The sequence below is a fragment of the Melanotaenia boesemani genome, chromosome 15 (assembly GCF_017639745.1).
Source record: "Melanotaenia boesemani isolate fMelBoe1 chromosome 15, fMelBoe1.pri, whole genome shotgun sequence".
Lineage (NCBI taxonomy): Eukaryota > Metazoa > Chordata > Actinopteri > Atheriniformes > Melanotaeniidae > Melanotaenia > Melanotaenia boesemani.
Genome location: NC_055696.1, coordinates 7212778 through 7230377, shown reverse-complemented (window position 1 = coordinate 7230377; position 17600 = coordinate 7212778). Strand labels below are relative to the sequence as shown.

The 17600-nt window shown below is 38.8% G+C and overlaps 1 protein-coding gene across 4 annotated transcripts; it reads right to left on the bottom strand.

Moving 5' to 3' along the window:
* Positions 1–1755: 1755 nt before the first annotated feature.
* On the bottom strand, positions 1756–16810 carry taf1 (TAF1 RNA polymerase II, TATA box binding protein (TBP)-associated factor). 4 transcript variants are annotated; one of them, XM_042008310.1, is made up of 41 exons: positions 16482–16810; positions 15587–15701; positions 15326–15449; positions 15124–15240; positions 14682–14804; positions 14237–14478; positions 13901–14116; positions 13560–13802; positions 13244–13481; positions 12987–13094; positions 12714–12881; positions 12490–12617; positions 12104–12211; positions 11769–11942; positions 11483–11656; positions 11234–11338; positions 10009–10209; positions 9785–9926; positions 9261–9391; positions 9095–9175; positions 8842–8991; positions 8602–8721; positions 8309–8484; positions 7990–8222; positions 7671–7875; positions 7135–7306; positions 6724–6935; positions 6492–6600; positions 6311–6409; positions 6044–6221; positions 5858–5925; positions 5639–5761; positions 5471–5563; positions 5257–5341; positions 4694–4761; positions 3946–4062; positions 3489–3596; positions 3223–3318; positions 2846–3074; positions 2507–2678; positions 1756–2201 (listed from the first exon to the last, which is right to left on the bottom strand). In XM_042008310.1, exons 2-41 carry the CDS (start codon positions 15698–15700, stop codon positions 1979–1981), a joined length of 5973 nt encoding a protein of 1990 aa, XP_041864244.1. In that variant the 5' UTR covers position 15701; positions 16482–16810; the 3' UTR covers positions 1756–1978. The 4 variants fall into 4 exon arrangements, with proteins under 4 accessions (XP_041864244.1, XP_041864245.1, XP_041864246.1 ...); XM_042008311.1 differs by having other exon boundaries at positions 7141–7306; XM_042008312.1 differs by lacking the exon at positions 3489–3596.
* Between the last annotated feature and the right edge of the window lie 790 nt (positions 16811–17600).

Sequence of the window (17600 nt, the reverse complement as noted above, 5' to 3'; positions counted from 1 at the left end):
TGTTAATGTAAACACCAGCAAAACCTGTAAGAGTAAGTATGATGTTAGGCTGGATCTAAAAATCCCTTAATATTACATAATCTTGTGTAGTATTGTAAACTAAGTGCACTGTTAAAGTCTAGAGCACCGTTATGTTGCTAAATTAACCCGTCTGAAACTAATTCTAAATGAATACTGCATGATCAGTTTGCAATCATACATGACCACAAATTCAGTTTCTGATTCATTATACAAAGATTTAAGACCTGATAGGAAAGTGGACATGCAGTTAATGGTGATGATGGTGGTTGACTGCTGAAAGAACTACATTCTGCACAGTTGTTGCAACAGGAAGTGTGCAGTTTGCCATCCTGTAAGAGAAACTACAGAAGTAAACACTGTGTAATAGGAAATGTCATTACCAGGAAACAAGAGGTGTGTCTGCTTCCTAAAAGCTGTTCAGCTTTATTGCAGTGGCTTCATCTTGTCACCAGGGTGACCAGCATGATTTATGTTAACTCTAAACTGTGTAACTGTTGAGAGGAAGGAAGAGGAATTCCATCAAAATTCACCTCACTGGATCTCTCCTGTGGGCCTTGTGCCTTCCCAACATCCACTGCAACCACAGTGCTCAAGAAATCGAAATTAAAGCGAAATGCAAAACGCTTTTTTTTTCATTAGTTTGCATACAAGTACAATCTACTGTTGGAGCGCCCTCTGCTGTTCATTAGGTGTTGAAACTATTATTTGACTGCAGCTGCAGCTTCAAACTGCAGACACATGAAATCTCCAACATGACAATATGTGCACAGAAAAGTTAATGATTATTCTAACTAGTTATAAGACTTAACACTTAGAAAAAAAGTTGCATGTTTATAAGCACAAGTGATTAGCTGTGTATCACACACAAAGATTTATTCATAAGCATAAAAACAGAACAGATTTAACTGCCTGAAAGGAATGACTAAATATTTTTGTGGTTTCTCAGGTGGTTGAGCAGGTCGTCCAATGACCGGAAGGTTGGCGGTTCGAATCCTGCTCCCAGTCAAGCTGTCAAAACTGAACAAACTGGTCCGCAAAGTTAGTAACGTTGTGGGGATGGAGCTGGACTCTGACGGTGGTGTCAGAGAGGAGGATGTTGTCCATAATAAAGACAATACTGAACAATACCTCCCACCCGCTTCACAACCTGCTGATCAGTCACAGGAGTAGATCAGTGAGAGACTGATACCACCTAAATTTTCCACTGGACCACACAAAATCATCAAGAATGAATGAGAAGTAAATGAATAATTGATTCAATGTAAAGTGCTTTGGGTGCCTTGAAACACGCTATATAAATCTAATCCATTAATTACATTATTTTTATATTTAGATTTGTTAATTCCCTGCTTCAAATTCTCTAACATGGGAACGTCGAGCTTTTTTTTATTGTTGTTCTTACATAGATGAAAATTTGGTCTGGTGAAATAATACAGCTGACTTTTTGGTTTCTTCACAATAGACTCAGTTGATGAAGGAAGCAGAAAGTTAATAGCATGAATCCTGATCAAGTCTTCACTAGATCGCATTTTTCTGAGGAGGTATTTTTTTTAAAACCCCACAAAATTAAGTCACTTCAATCAGCAATCCTGTGAAGATTGTTTTTTTTTTTAGTACAAGAGAACTATTTGTTCATTTTTAGTGTTTATTCTAATTTTAAAAGGAGTAGAAACACTTGATTGACAGCTGGTGAGCAAAAAACAAGTAAAAATACAAGAGAACGCACACCCCCTATTGAGATCCAATGAATATTCATTCTACATAAAAAAAACATCAGTGACATTTACAATTATCTGCTTTATTTCTTTTAGGTGTAAAAGATGCAGAAGGCAAAAAAAATGATCATTTACAAGAAAACCTATGTACATATTTACTCAAGAAATTAGAATTTTCCATTTTGAAAAGTAGGATGATAAAAATGTTTTCATGAAACTGCACATATAATAACAAAATTACACTAATTGTCAGAGTCCATGTCACTGTCTCCTCCAATAGATCTGAACTCTTCACTCTCCTCATCTTCACTGAGCTGGACCTGGGAGAGCACAGCTGGACCTCTCCTCCGAGCTTCATCTTCTTCATCTTCCTCTTCCTCTTCGCTGATGCCATATTCTTCTCCGTTTCCCATGCTGGATGGCTGCAACTGACTCCGACTTCCTGTCTCATCATAGCTGCCGTAACTGAGACAGATATTGGGGAAGATGTAAGATCCACACAAACTCAAGCTGTGATTCAATAGTAAAGAAATGCCGCATTTTAAATTATTTATCAAGAACTGAAGCGTCCACCACGATAACATAGCTATGAAACAAAAAATCTACAGGCAGTTCAGGATTTTAACATATAAAAAAGTGTAAAAGCCAATTTTCCTTCATTAACATTTTCAGCCAGCTGAAGATCTTTGCTTTAAAGTTGTAATAATAAGGCTAAAATCAACTGCTTTTTTGATTGTCACAAAGAGAAAACTGATCATGGCCTGTTGTACCTGACATTGCTATCTTCCATATGTGGCTCATCAGGCCCGTCTCCTTCATATGACAACATGCTCTCATCCTGCTCCATGCCCATGCGAGCCGTCTCCTGAGCTCTCCGTGGTGGTGCAGGTCGCATGTCAACCTCCCTGTCAGAGTCGCTGCCACTCTCTGACAGCTGTATGGCTGCAAGGACACACAATCCATCACATTTTACACAGTAATGTAGAAACACGTCTTCTAAATGTGATAAGGAGAAGAAAGATTTCTGTGTCCACAACATGCTCAGATTTAAACTTTCTAAAAGCATAAAACAACTGTGGAAAATATTATAACATTAGTAGCTGACTCACAGGAGAAAGGATTGTCACCCTCCTCTTCGCTGGCATCATCTTCTCCGTCAGACATGAGCAAATCCTGATACAGCACGCTGGCTTGAGGTGGGTGACTAGATCTTCCATGTTCCCCATCATCATCTTCTTCATCATCCTCATCGTCTTGATCATGCAGCCTCCTGCGAGGTGGCAACAACATCTCTATTTCATCATCCTCGTCCTCCAGATCTCCTTCAGCATCCTCTGCCTAGAAAACAGGTCATACAAACAGAAAGTAAACAAGATTGAAACACAAATTATACAAATTCACGACTTAAAATGTGAAGAAATTATATTTTATGGCCAGCTTAAACATAAGCAGCAGATATTAAATGGTATATATCTCAGTTTATTACAGGAGCAGGAGTTTTGGGTTTGCCATCATCCTCCTCCTCAAAGCCCTCAATATCCACATCTGATTCCTCCTCTCCAGGTCTTCTGATGTGTCGTCCCTGAAAACCAGAAAGAAAAAAGCTTCCAGAACATGCTTGCTAAAAGACAAAGCATCATTCCTCACTATCAATTTTTTGTATAGCAAACAACCTATACATAAGTAGGTGCAAGCATTGTCTGCGGAGAGGTGGCATGTGGTTACAAGCCTTATTTTAGTCTCTCTCCATACCTGCCCCCCTCTCTTCTCTGGAGCAACCACTAGAGGTCCCTCAGAGAAAAGGCTGCTGGGTTCTCTGGGTAGACTCCCTGAAGCCCCACTGTCAAACAGATCAGCAGGCTGGCCAACACCACAGAGTGGCATACACAAATGGAGAGACGGGACATGGGGGCAGGAGTGAAGGAGAAAAACAAGTTGGGAGAAAGAAGACACTACAGTGAAGAAACTAGATAGTACAGAAACAATGCAACAATCTGGAAGGGAGAGTTAGTACAGTGATCAAGTAAAGAAAGGGCAGGAGAAGCACTACAAGGTGTGACAAGGAAACTACTCAAGTTGAAAAGATGAGACTCGTTTAGGCTCACTATACAAAGATGGAGAACGTAAGTCTACTGAAAGTGTGGAAAAATACGCCAGGATGTCATCAGTTGCCATGCCAGAAGCAAAACTGGGCTATGGATGCTCTTACCTGAGGCGTGTATGGTCCAGGTGTCATTGGGTCCAGGCTTTCCAAGTCTGCTGCATCTAGAGCGGCCTCCTTAGCAGTAGAGATGTCCTTCTCCAGCTGTGTCAAATGCTCATCGTACTAAAACACAATAAAGAATATTTGAAAAACACTTTTTATGCTTATAAAAATACTGCCTGCAATAAATAAGCCTCCCTTAAGTATAAATGAATAAATAAATGTCAAATGATGAATGAATCACAACAGCCTCTTGAGTGATGAGTAGAGCAATGGATTACTTTTTAACATAATTTGTGACAAACTAGTGTTACTGTTGGTCAACTTGTTTACCACTCACAACAGAGATAATTTTAATTCAAACAACCACTGTAAAATCTGAAAGAACTGAAACAAAGAAAAGAAACCTAAGAACCACCTGCAGCTTTTGTTTTGAGTATTTACTATCAAACCACTGCAACTATAGTAGCAATTTAAACAGTACATATAACCAGTTTCTTTTATAAAAATCCAGTTGTGGTACTTGAGCTGAACTATATAAAACAATGGGATGAAACAAAAAATGAGGGTTATCCATATATTAGGAATACAAGGCTCATTAAAAGCCCATGTTTTGAAATCCCCTTCACTTGGTTCCCAACATTGCTTTGTGGTGGCTCTAACAGTAGTCAAACCATGTCAAACGCAACTGTCTGCATACTTTTGACTGTGCATTGTCCTGCAAAGAATTAGCTAAAAATCATACTCAACATACCTCTGCCAAGGTCTGCTTACACACATTAACAATATCCAGGGCTGTCTTGGTGTAAGGGCTGTCTGGACCTGTTGGAAACACGTAATCAGTAACACTACAATAACATTCTGTTTAACTACAGAGCCGAGGCTAAGATAAGCTAGCTATATGCTGTGTAATTTTCAGTTGTTCCAAATGAAAGACTAAATATGTGGATGAATTGTGGTAATGTTGTTAAAACAAGTCCTATATCAGGCAAAAAAAAAAGCTTAAGAAACAGTGCTTATGCTGCCAAAGCTAGCCAGAGACATATTTAGTCTGTAAGCTCTTAAACCAACTTTCAGTGTGATATTTCTTTTCGCACTTGAGACATAACTTACTTTAATTCGACAGATATCAGAAACATACAGTTTGCACACATCAAACATGAAACTGCTGCCAAGTTTATGCTATACCTGTCTCGCAGTTTGACTTCAGCTGAACTTATAAGGAGGCTAAACTTGCACAGTGTGTAGGCCACCTTTAGTCAACTACTTTTAGGAGAAACTTCAGGGGTCAAGGTAACGGTGCTGATAATAATTTACCATTGTACTTGATGCTGTTGGTGTGGATTAGACTGACATCTGAGAGGAAAACTTCCCGATTCTGGTATTTATGTTTGGAGATGTTCTGTTGAACCACAAAAAAAACAAAAACACACAGAGGTACATTCAGATATTTCAGCTAAATTTCTCTTTATTTCTGTAAAATTTAAAAATTGATAAGGAGTGTAAAAAAGGTGTCTGAGAAGGATCTCACCTTCCGGATGGTCTCCAAATCCATGGGGTTTACGATTACCTTATAATAATCTGGCACAAACTTTTTGTTGACAGGGTGATGGAAAGGCCATGACTAAAAAGGGGAGTGGAAGAATGATTATCCAACTTTACACTGATAACAACCCTCAAATTGACCAACATCACTTACATCAGGAACCACCATCATTTTCTGGGTTACTATGTTGTCCAAGATGAATGAGAAGGCCACTTGATCATCATCATCCAGCAAGGGATTGATGGCTTTCTCCAGCCTCACCAGTCTGTCCTCCTTCTGAAGTCGCGCACAGACATTGATGGTTAACATGAAACGTAATCAAAATGTAGGAAGTTGTTAAATAAGAAAAAAAAATAGTTAACATTTACTCACCTCTTTCAATTTAGCATCACACAGGTCCAGCATGGACTGTGCCACTTGTGTTATGGGATGTTTTGCCCCTGGTGGAAAAAACCCCCACAAGACACATCTTAACAAACTGATGTGACCTTGAAGTGTAATTAACTCCAATGTAAATGAGTTACTTTTAAACTTGAAGAGGTTTTTGAACTGAATTACCATTGTAGGTGGCACTGTTTTTAACAATAAGCTCAACGGCTTCACGGAACTCCTCCCTCGATGGATACATCCGCTTGCGTACATTCTCTCTTAGCGTCTGTAGGTCCATGGGCCGAGTGATTATCTTATAGTAGTCCTTCACGACCTTGGCATTGACGGGTGTGTGGAAGGGGTACGTCTATATTTAAGAGACAAAGGTGGTACAGATGAGACGGATAATAAGGTGTATGGGATCAAAAGGAGTGTGGGTTTCCTGAGAGATCTTACATTAGGGTGATCCCGCATATCATTGATGATGCTTTCTAGCACTGAAGACAGTGTGACCATGGGGTCAGTGCGTCTGCGGTGGATCGCCTTGTGTGGTTTCTATCAATAAACAAAAATTGTGTTAAAAAAGTCAGCTAAAGAGAATTAAAATGATACAACATGCTGTATGAATAATACTTACATTGAGATAATCACAATGGACTGCGCTGCCTACACGTCTCTTCTTCTTTGGTGGCAGCTGCTGCTTGGGGAACTTGAGCACCAAAGACTTTCTGCGCACCTCATCAGCACTGCAGAAGGGGAACGATATTAGCAACTAGAAGGTAGATGTTGCAGAACATCCACTGTATTTAGACTAATAACATATTTTACACAACATGCAAAAAAAAAAACAAAAACAAAACACCCATTACCTTTCAATGAGCTGCTTGCCCAGCACAATCTTGGTACCCTCCACCTTGATCAACTCCTCGTTATCATTGTGGATGACAGTTTTTTCCAGCTCCTCTTCCTGCTCCTCTGTCATGGCAACTGGGTTTGAGGGTGGGGCGTTGGTTTGATAGTACAGTGGGCAGAATTTGTTGGTTCTCATGTGTCCAATAGCTCCACATGCTCCGCACTTCAGCTAGGGAAAAGAGGCAAACATTAAGGAACACGACAATAATCAACATGTGCTATATACTGATAATACTAAAACTATAAATCAATATAGTAACAGCACCAGAATTGCTTATTAGCCTCCAACTTGTATTTAGAAGTTGTGCCAAGATGCTGATGAGAAATAAAAGAAAGAAATAACTATAGAATTGAATCAGCAAGCTTACTTTTACCTTGAGGTCTGGTCTCTCTTTGACCTTCTTGGCCTTCTTCTCTGGAGGTCCCTTGATCTTGTCCTTCTCCTGGTTTCTCTTCAACCTCCTGAGCTGCTCTTGAATACGCCGGCGCTCTTTCCTCATCTCTTCTCTGTGCTGCTCATCAAAGAGGGCAAACTTTCGTCTGTAATAACAAAGAGTCACAATCAACTATATTAAACATTCGCTTCATACAAAATTTATATTATGTCTTTTTAGTTAGATGCTATACTTTTGCTTTCAGCATATTGACAACATATAGACAGTGACTTAACAATCATACAAGTTGATTTCAGACTAAATTTCAACAAAATTATCAAATGTGAAGTCCACATAACCAGAACACAACTTATTCACATATTGATTATTATAGGTAGTGACATACAGATGTATCCTATCTCTCTGTTAAATGCTGTTCAGCAAAAAGCCTTGGCTAGTAAAAAAAACAAAAAAACAAAACATTTGTTTGGTATGATGTAGTCTGAATTTGATAAAAAAAAAAGACTTACATGAATTCATCATCCTTGGTGGTTCTGATTCTGGTGTAGGCATCAATGACTGCAGCTTTACGCACTGTCTCGCATCGCACATATTCCTTGCCATCCTCATCCCTAAAGGTGCGATAGATCTTGAGTCGGCGTCCTGCTGAGGAGTTTAGGCTCGTGACGGAAGAAGTGTCATCATCTTTGTGAGAGCTGGTGGATAAGGAACTGGCTATAAAGTCAAGAGAAGAAATGCTTATAATTAAAAAGAATCTTAAATTGTCAGGTAATATGTGTTCTTGGTGTATCATTAATGCCTTGATCACTATTACAACCACAAACTTACACAAGCCTTTGCGCCGCTCCTTGCGTGCCTTGTTGTCTCGATCGCTCTCCTCACCCATCAGCATTCTCTGCAGTTCCTTCCTCTCCTGCTCTTCCCTCTCGCGGGAAAGCTGGGAACTGGTCTTTTTGTTCTGCAGCATGTTCTCAATGTTTTTACCCATCTCCTCAAAGTCACTATCTTCTGCTGAACTGCTGTCTGTATCTGTGGAGAGCACCTCCGTTGACTCCAGCACTCTGGTGGGAGGGCACAACAATAAAAGGAACTTCACATCTGCACAGGCAGAATCATAGAATATACGCAATGCTAATAAGAGTCTCACTTGTTCTGCAGGTCAAAGATTCTCTGGCATTCCTCCTTATAGCGCTCCTGATGTTCAGCAACAGAGAAACGAGAGCCTCTAGCAAATTTGCTCATGGGACCTTCGCCTGAGCGCGCCTGCTCAGTGGACATGGTCCTCACCACGTCAATAACCTCCCAGCGGGAGAGCTTCTTGATCTATCATAAGGACAAAAACAAAAATTGGGTTTTTTGGAAAGTCTGAGTAATTACACGAGACAAGGACAGATGTTATACACTACTGTGATAAATAAAACAATCATATCACAGTCTCACCTCTTCCTCTGGAACACCAAACTTGCGAAGCAGCTGCTTGGCATTCTTAAGCGAGAGCCTCCTCAGATCAGCATCTGTCCCTGTAACTGTCTTCTTAACAGGCTGAGGCTCTTTGTCATCCTGGAAAAAAAACAAAAACAAAGCATGAAACAAAGGTCAACAACCAACATTAAACAGAAAATGTGCAGAAAATGAAGCTAAGATGGCATAATTTCAGTTCAGAAAAAAAAAAAGAAAAACCTTTTGTTGTGTGGGCTTGTTGGGCACTTTCACATAAGAGAAACCCTCCCCACAGCCTGTAGGATCTGCCACACCTGTAACCTCCAACAGGCACTTGCCCTTCATGGCAGAAATGAAGGCTCTGGTTGTGTTCCAAGGAGCTGTTCGCACCTACAGCATGTAACACAGGATACAAATGAATATAACAAATTTTCTCTGTTACTTCAAGTCTGCACGAGTTAATGCCATGATAATGGAACACTTTCACCAATACCTCATCATCAATCTTCATTTGAAAGTCCTCTTCATTCTCCTCTTCTGGAGCAAAGAAAGATTTCTCACCATATCCAGCATCCTAAAGAGGCCCAATTATTGTAGTGAAACAGTAGAAACAGTATTTATTTTTGTATATTATCAGAAGTTATTTGATAGCAATATACCTTGAGCCTCTGCTCAGCCACCAGCATGCTGTAGTAAGCACAGCACTGCTCCGGAGACACCATGGCTCTGATTTCCTCTTCTGTGGGCAGTCTGAAGTCAGGCTTCAACACCCACCAGTTGGAGTCCATCCCTGGAATACGGACAGGGAACTTCATCATTTTTTTGCTCTCGTTTACCAGAATACACCCAGAAAAGCAAGGCTAAATCTCATAATATTTTATTACCATTATGAACGTACTGCAGCAAAACAATTAGCATGTGATAGTGGACAGCCATACCTTGTCTCCTTATACTGTCATTGAACAACTTACTTCCTGTATGTGATATGGAAAATATTCATTACCAATGTTTTAAACAATATCTCAACTACTAAAGTGCACCTGAAGGGGAAAGAGTCTAGGAAAAAAAGAGGCTTGCTGGAGGTTCGATAACTGGGGATTTGCTGGTGTATATACTTTGCTTTAGTATTTTTTGGCTTCCATGACTTGAGTGTTTGCACATTGGGAAATGCGATAAGAAGTACCTGTTCGTTTGAAGTCAGCACAGAGTTTGAGCCGTTTTCTGATGCTGCTCTCTGAGTGTGAGGGAAAAGCTTTCTTTATATCTTCCATACGGATTCTCCGAGGGCGATCCTTACTCTTCCAGAACAAGCGGTAAATAAATACCTGCCAATTACAGACGTGACAGCTGAACACTTGAAACGAGAACCACTGAAGATTTGGGGGGGATTTGGGCAGATTAACATACCTGCAGGAAGTCTCTGATGTGGGTATTTGCTCGTTTAGAGTTTGGCCCTGGAACTTCAAACAAGGGGCACTCCTGACCAACAACAAAAATGTCCACTAGCTCTCTAATGTAGTAACCATGACGGGTCCGTATGACCAAGAAATCTGTTTCTGGCATTTTATGCAGATAGATTGGCGCACGGAAGAGGTTGTTTTCAAATGCCTAGAAGAAAAGAACACACTATCATACAATTTACCATAATAACAGACATGTAAGCATGAGTTAAAATCATTATTTCTGACTTAAAGGCTTATTTATGCTCCATAAATAACTCATACATATATAAATATATATACATATATATGCATATATATAAATATGTATATATATATATAGATATAGATATATATGTAAATCTGTTTCAAACAATCTCAAACATCACTGCTCGCATACAGATGAAATTTAAAAAATTTGAATATTGAGCAAAACTTAATTTATTTCAGTAAGACATTGGGGCAATAATTCATGTAAAAGGGGCTTAAACCAAGCACTTAGTTCATATGCATGACTATACTCTTCATGCATATGAACATTTTCGTATTCAAAATTCTTTTTTTTACTGATTTCATGCAATATTCTAAGTTTCTGAGATGATGATTTTGGGGGTTTTCAAAAGCTGTAAGCCATAATCAGCAAAATTATAACAAATAAAGGCTCGAAATATCTCACTTTGCATGTAATGAGTCTATATAATATATTAGTTTACCTTTTTAAGTTGAATTACTGACATAAATAAGTTTTGTGCAATATTCACATTTTTTGAGCTTCACCTGTACGCTGATGGATCCTTTACTTTGGCATGATCATTAGTCCACTAGGGGGCAGAGCAGAGTTTAGAGCTCACTTCTAAATTCCAACATCAGTTTCAGACAAAAGCAAACACTGCAACGAAGGACGAGATAATGATAATGCACATTCACGCAGAGGCACAAAAAAGGCAGCATAGCAGACATCGGTGGTCTTTGCGGCCATTAGATACATAACAGATTCTTCTTTGTTGGTCACATGTGAGCTATAATGCGCAACACTACCCCCATGGTTTCCGGGAGTGCTACTCCATTTGTTACGTGTGGCTATGAATCCGCAAGCTCTCTGAAAACTGACCATGCATGTAAGGTACATAGAAGATAGACAAAAGGCTCTTTTTGTATGTGTGTTTAGCATAGAGCATGAAGGCAGTACAGACCTGGAGCAGCTGTCCAGGATGCAGAGAACCCAGGAAAGGGGATGTGTGGCAGTACACAGTCTCTCCATATTTACAGTCGGGTGCTCCAGGATCTTTTCCAGGTTTCTGAAGAACACAAAAAGTGGCATCATATTTTAAGAAATTTATCTAATTACAGGTTATGATCAAAAACTTACGCTAGAGTTCATATTTGTATTGGCCTGTTTCTTACTAAAGTGAAACAAGCTAACTGCAAAACACTACACTCACCCTCTTGTAGTAGTTTTTGATTTTGGTAGCCATGCCAACTTGCATGATGAGAGGAGCGTACTCCTCACTGTACTCTGCAAGGATCAGATCTCCATCTTTGCCAGTCAAGTCCTGCGGTGTTCGCATGAAGAACATGTCTCCACCTCCTGATGCCTGCCGCTCTTGCTCTCGCATCTATATAAAAGACATAAAAAAAAAAACAGCTCAGCATTATTATTAATACCTAAATGGAGAACACAAGATGATCAAATTCACACAACAATGCTTGTTTTGAGTAGATCTCCACCTTGGCCTTCTTCTTTATGTGTTTGAGCAGCGGCTGAACAGCATGGGGACCTGGCTGAGCTAAAGATCCAAATGAGTACTTCTTCAGAGTCGCTCGGTGGAACTGGCGAAGCTTCATGGGTCCCATGTGAGTGGGGAAGAAGGGCTGCCTCAGCTCAAGTGCTGGGATTGAGTGCTGTTAACGAAGGAAAATGTACAATTATGTTGTTTATTCTAAATATGCACATATTTAGGTAAGATTCTGCCACACATATCCCAATATAATTAATAATTCAAGGCATTCCCTCGCTGATCACATTCTCCTAGCTTTCCTTTGGTTTGATGGCCACTTCTCACCTGAATGATGTTGCCACCAAAGGTTCCCCTCAGACCCTGCTGCTTGGGATAGTAGAATTCATCATTGGAAAGGTTCCAGGGGTCCTTTACCTCAGGCTGGGACATGTTCTGTGTTGACAAAAAGGAATATTTCCCACTAAAAATAAAGTCTTTCTAATCTCCATATTTTAAGCTAAATGGTTAATGCTACAATATTATTTTGATATAACTTGAATGATTAAAAACTATGTTCTACTATGTATCATGCATCTCTGATTTTTGTAATTAAGGATATATTTTCATGTCTGTTGTGTAACCAATGTGGTATTTGAAAACCTATAGCTTACAGCCTGTTGTTTTTTTTTTTCATAATTAATCATATGCCTCTGCTTGATGACACAACATACCTGCTGCGGCTCATCTTTTATCACTCCCGTTTTCCCCAGCAGGATACGGCTCTTCTTGATTGCAGTTTCCTTCTTATTTTCTTTTGAAGGTGAGTGGGAGGTGGTTTCCTCCTTTTCATCAGGAATTTCTAAAAGACATAGCAGCTTAGCATATATCTAAAAAAGCAGGCAGAGAATAAGTTTATATTTATGTAAGTTAAAAGAAATACCAATTTTCAATATACCTAGAATTATATTCTCGTCATTGGGATCCAGTGTGAGAACAGGTGGTGAGAGTAAGTGATCCATCTCCTGGTCATCCCAGATAATGTTGTCCTCCCAGCGACCATACACCAACTCCTCATTGTCAATGGGAAAAATAGAGAACCAGGGACAGTCGTCTTCTTGAGAGGCTGCAAAAGACCAAAAATAAATAAATGGGAAGATAGGTTGACATAAAAAAAAAAAAAATAAAAAAAAAATGAGTGAAACTATTTTATGTTACATGACCAACTCACTTTGATTATCGTGGCTGTTTTTTTCCCGCTTAGAGCCAGAAATTGAAGAAGCCTTAGGAATAGGTGGAGGTGTTGGTGGCACCAGCAGGGAATTACTTCTTGTCAGACCTCAAGGATTAAACAAATCAAATTTAGAATACTACTGTAATATGCCATTAAAATTTCATTCATTATTGGTAAAATGTATAGTGTGCTGCCTGTGTAATTAAAAAAAGCCAATACAAGATTTAATTCTGTATTTCCTGTTGATACCATACCTTGCTGTGCATTATAAGCATTGGCATTGCGGGTCATGCTAGAGGGGAGCCATCCTGCCAGGCTGGCCCGCTGAGTCTTTGTGCCCTTGTGTTTTACATCCTCTCCATTCCAAATAATATCATCCTCCCACTGCAGTTGAGTGACCATCAGGAAAAGCTCATTCTCTAAAGCGAGTTTGTCTTCAACTCCATCAACTTTATCACCACTGTCATCAAGGTTATCTTCATGACTCTGAACCTAAAGATACATTATACACAATATTAGTGTTACAGTTGGTATAACTTCCCCGATAGACAGATGTCCATCTCTACACACCTCTGGGGAAGGCTCTGTTATTTCTTTAGGTGTGTCTTGTTTCTGAAGCTCATTGGGTTCTTTTTCCTTGAGCTTGAACCCATAGTTGAAATAACTTCCATCCTCTGGGACACCGAGCATGTCGTACCAGAGCTGGGCTGGACCATATCTCCATTCTGCTACTTTAGGTCGAGATTCGGCTTCCTTGTCCCCATCACCACAAGGCTGTGAGAACTTTGATTCTATTGGAGCCATCATGGTGATCTACACAGTATTAAAAAAAGTACAATTTGTTTACTACTCATTGTTAGGCTGCTGATATTTCAAGAGCCAACAATAGCTTGTAACATAGAAAGATCTACCTCATCATCAGAAAGACACTGCTCTGGAGGTGGAGGAGCTGCATACTCATAAACCCATCCAGACTTCTTCTCCATGCTCTGCTCTGAGGTCTCTCCTTCTGGAGGAGGCGTTCCAGGCTGAGGGTCTCGGTGTTTGCGCTTCTTTTTTCTGCGGGCACTTCTCCAAACTGATGGCATGTTCTTTCCAGGGCCAAAGAGTCGTAAGAATCTAAGCACCTGTAAGTGTATCCAATAAAATAGGTTAAAGGGCCCACCTTTAATTCACAATGATGGTTATAAAAATTAAACCTCTTGTGTAATGATAAATTTTATCCTGTGCCTGGATAGATGCTTTACCTTGCCGGGCCTAAACTCTGGAAAGAGCTCTGTGACACATGGCAGTGCTTTGGCAGCATCTTTCTGCATGATGCCAGCAAGAGGGAGGTTGAGTCTGTCTGGAGCACCTCCAGCTCCGGAGCCCTGGCACGGACGGTCAGTTTCTGATTCAGAGTCTGAGGAGCTGCTGAAATCAACCTTATCAGCAGTAGAGGATGGTGCAATGATGGAGGGCAGAATGATTCCATCACCATCTTCACCAACTGCATGGAGAGCCAGTGACAGATTACAGGAGCAGTTGAGACAACTAAACTTTATCATCACAATTCTACCATCATCACAATTCTACCATCCAAAATGGTGAGACCAGCATAAAATTATAGTAAACTTACAAGAAATTTGTTGATAAGTGTGAGCAAAACCCAATTTTTCAACAGTTAATCTTTACATGCAAATCTGCTTTTACCATTTGGACTCTGGGTTGAGGGTTCATCTTTCTTTACAGATGTTGGAAGACTTGGTGGTGGTGGAGGAGGCATCAGCTTAGAGTCAATATCCTCACAATCAGCATCATAGTCATCCTCATCATCTAGAATTAAATTGTTAGAAAAAAATGAAGACAAAAATCCCAAAATAGCTTCACAAAAGAAAAAAAATGTAGAGACAAACAAAAAGCTGCACAGGGGACAAATCTAGAAGTTTTTTTGATTATGAAGAATAGAAAAAATGACAAAATCAATTAAATAGTAGTTCCTTTTTTTTAATGTTAAGATTTTTTTAAAGAAATTAATCATTTACAAGACAAAGCTATATCCTTCTTACATAATTTTTTTCTTACGTTTCTAAAGATAACAATAATCAAACATTTAAACATTGTCTATGACACCAACAAGCTAAATGATGATCACCTGTTTTCCTGCTGGGCTGCAAAGACCGCATTGCCTGATGGTACTTTTTAGTCTCATCCTCAGCAACCTCACTGATGTCAGAATAATCAACGGCATCTTCAGTGCTTTTCACCCAACCTGCACATCGGGCAATATTGATAATATCACTCTGTTCAGGCCTTGGCTATATTCAAGTTAAATTCCATCACATATGTCATCTTACCCTCTGAATCCACACTTGAAGAGTCTCTGTTTTCCTCCTTTTCATCATCCTCATTAGCAGTAATCTCTGTAATGAGTGAGCCCAGACCCAGAGTGCCCAAACCAGCTAAATGTTTTTTGGACTCCTGTTGCAGGCAGAAAAAGATTTCATTTTCCATTAACAGTTATCATAAAATAACCAAGTTTAAACTAGTACACATGAAAAACTGTACAATTTTTAGCCCTAAATACAGCTGAAAGGAAACATATTAAAAACACCTACATTATCCAGAACGCTGTCATCCTCCAACTGTCCATCTTCATTGATGTTTCCAAAGAGGAAGCCAGTAATGGAAAAAGGTCGATCTTGGTCCTCATCACTGTCCGAGTCTGACATGCTACAAAGAAAACATTTACTGCATAAACATCCGAACCATCCTCTAATTCTAAATGATTTGTAACATTACTGAAAAACATCTGTGTTTAAATGACTGCACGAGTGCTTCCATACCGAATTTTCCTCAAAGGTAACATCTAATAAAAACAGCTATAACATGCATACAAAGCCAGACTTGGTGATAACTGTCTTTTTTTTTTTACAACTTACCCACAACAAACTGTAACAGCAGAGCCATAAAAAGGTAAAGACTTATGCATTGATTTCAGCTTAATTAAATAATAATAATATTCTTGCCAATGTTTATGCTGAGTTAAGCATTAGAAAAATTACTTTACATAGCAATTTCATGTATGTTAGCCTTTGGGTAATATTCTATTTAAATTTCTTCTTAAAGTTAATCCATTATTTTCAGATAGATAGATAGAGAGAGAGAGAGAGAGAGAGAGAGAGAGGGGGGGTACTTTATTAATTCCGTGAGGGAAATTCATCTGCCACACATGGTAGAGATAGTGTACAGGGTTATTATGAAAGGAAGGAATGATCTCTTTATGCCAGCATATTTAATTTAGAATGCATTGGGTTCTTTATAAATTTCCCCTAAATTATGAACAATTTGTAAACAACAGTTTACGTGACGACGTTGACTCGAGGCTTTGCTAATTCTCGCATATGTCTGATTTAAGGAAATTTAAAGAATTAAGGGGGGGCGGGGGATTAGCTACATTCACTAGCCCATAGTATACACAATGGAAATAACATGCCAAAAAGGCACACTTACCTTTTTTCTTGTTTTCTTAAATTTCTTCAGAAGTTTTTTTTCTTCTTCTGATTTTGTAAGCTTGGGTTTTTGCCAGCTTAAAACATTTATTAAATGCTACTATGGGCAGCTAGGATAGCTAGCTAATGTTAGCGCCATGTCGTAATTTGTAACGTGTACAATCTTAATGGCTACACATATTTCTACAGCAGCTCCCTCAGATTTACGTGGTCAAAAGGAAACAAACAAAAATAGGCATTTATTGGAACCCTGCCACAATTACGTTCAGTACAAACTTGATTTTCATTAGAGTCGCACTGCAGTCCGCAGGCTAACTAGCGGAAGCTTCAAGTAAGTAACCCGGATGTAAATGGTACAAAACTACCATAAACGCCATTGCACATCATTAGCTCTTCCCATGCTTTCTTCCTACCGTCTTCACCCAAAGAATAAAATAAAATAAAAAATAAATAAATAAATAAATAAATAAAATAAAATAAAAATAAAAATAAAATAAAATAAAATTAAATTAAATAAAATAAAAACCTCAATGTATAGAAGAGAATTAGGGTCACTGAAAAAAAAGAATTCTGAGAAAATAGACTTCTGACTTTAATCTCAGAATTCTGACTGTTTTTTAAACCCCCTTTTTTAAAAAAAAAAAAACATTTTTATTCTGACTTTGATTTTAGAATTCTGAGATTAAAGCAAGACAGAATTCTGAGATTAAAGTCAGAATTCTGACTATTTTCTTAGAATTCTATTTCAGAATTCTACTTTTTTCTTCAGTGGCCCTAATGCTCTTCCGTTTTGATGAAATATGTAACTTTTTTGTGATTCTTTCAAGGCTAGATATCAGTAAACAATAGTAAAACATACAGTTAATTTCTGTTAAAACTAAGCAAGGCCTGGTTGTTTTTAAGGATATAAATATACTGATGGCATTTAGTTTAAGTATCTGTGGACAAATGGATATTTCATTGTATTGTTTTATATTTTAATTTTCTGTATCTTTGCTGGTTGTTTAATTTTACTGTGTTCAGACTATTTTTGTGACTTTATTTGTTGTCATGACAATATTATATTAGCCAGTATTTTAACTGAGAATAAGAGAAAAGATGCTCCCGGGGAACCTGCTTT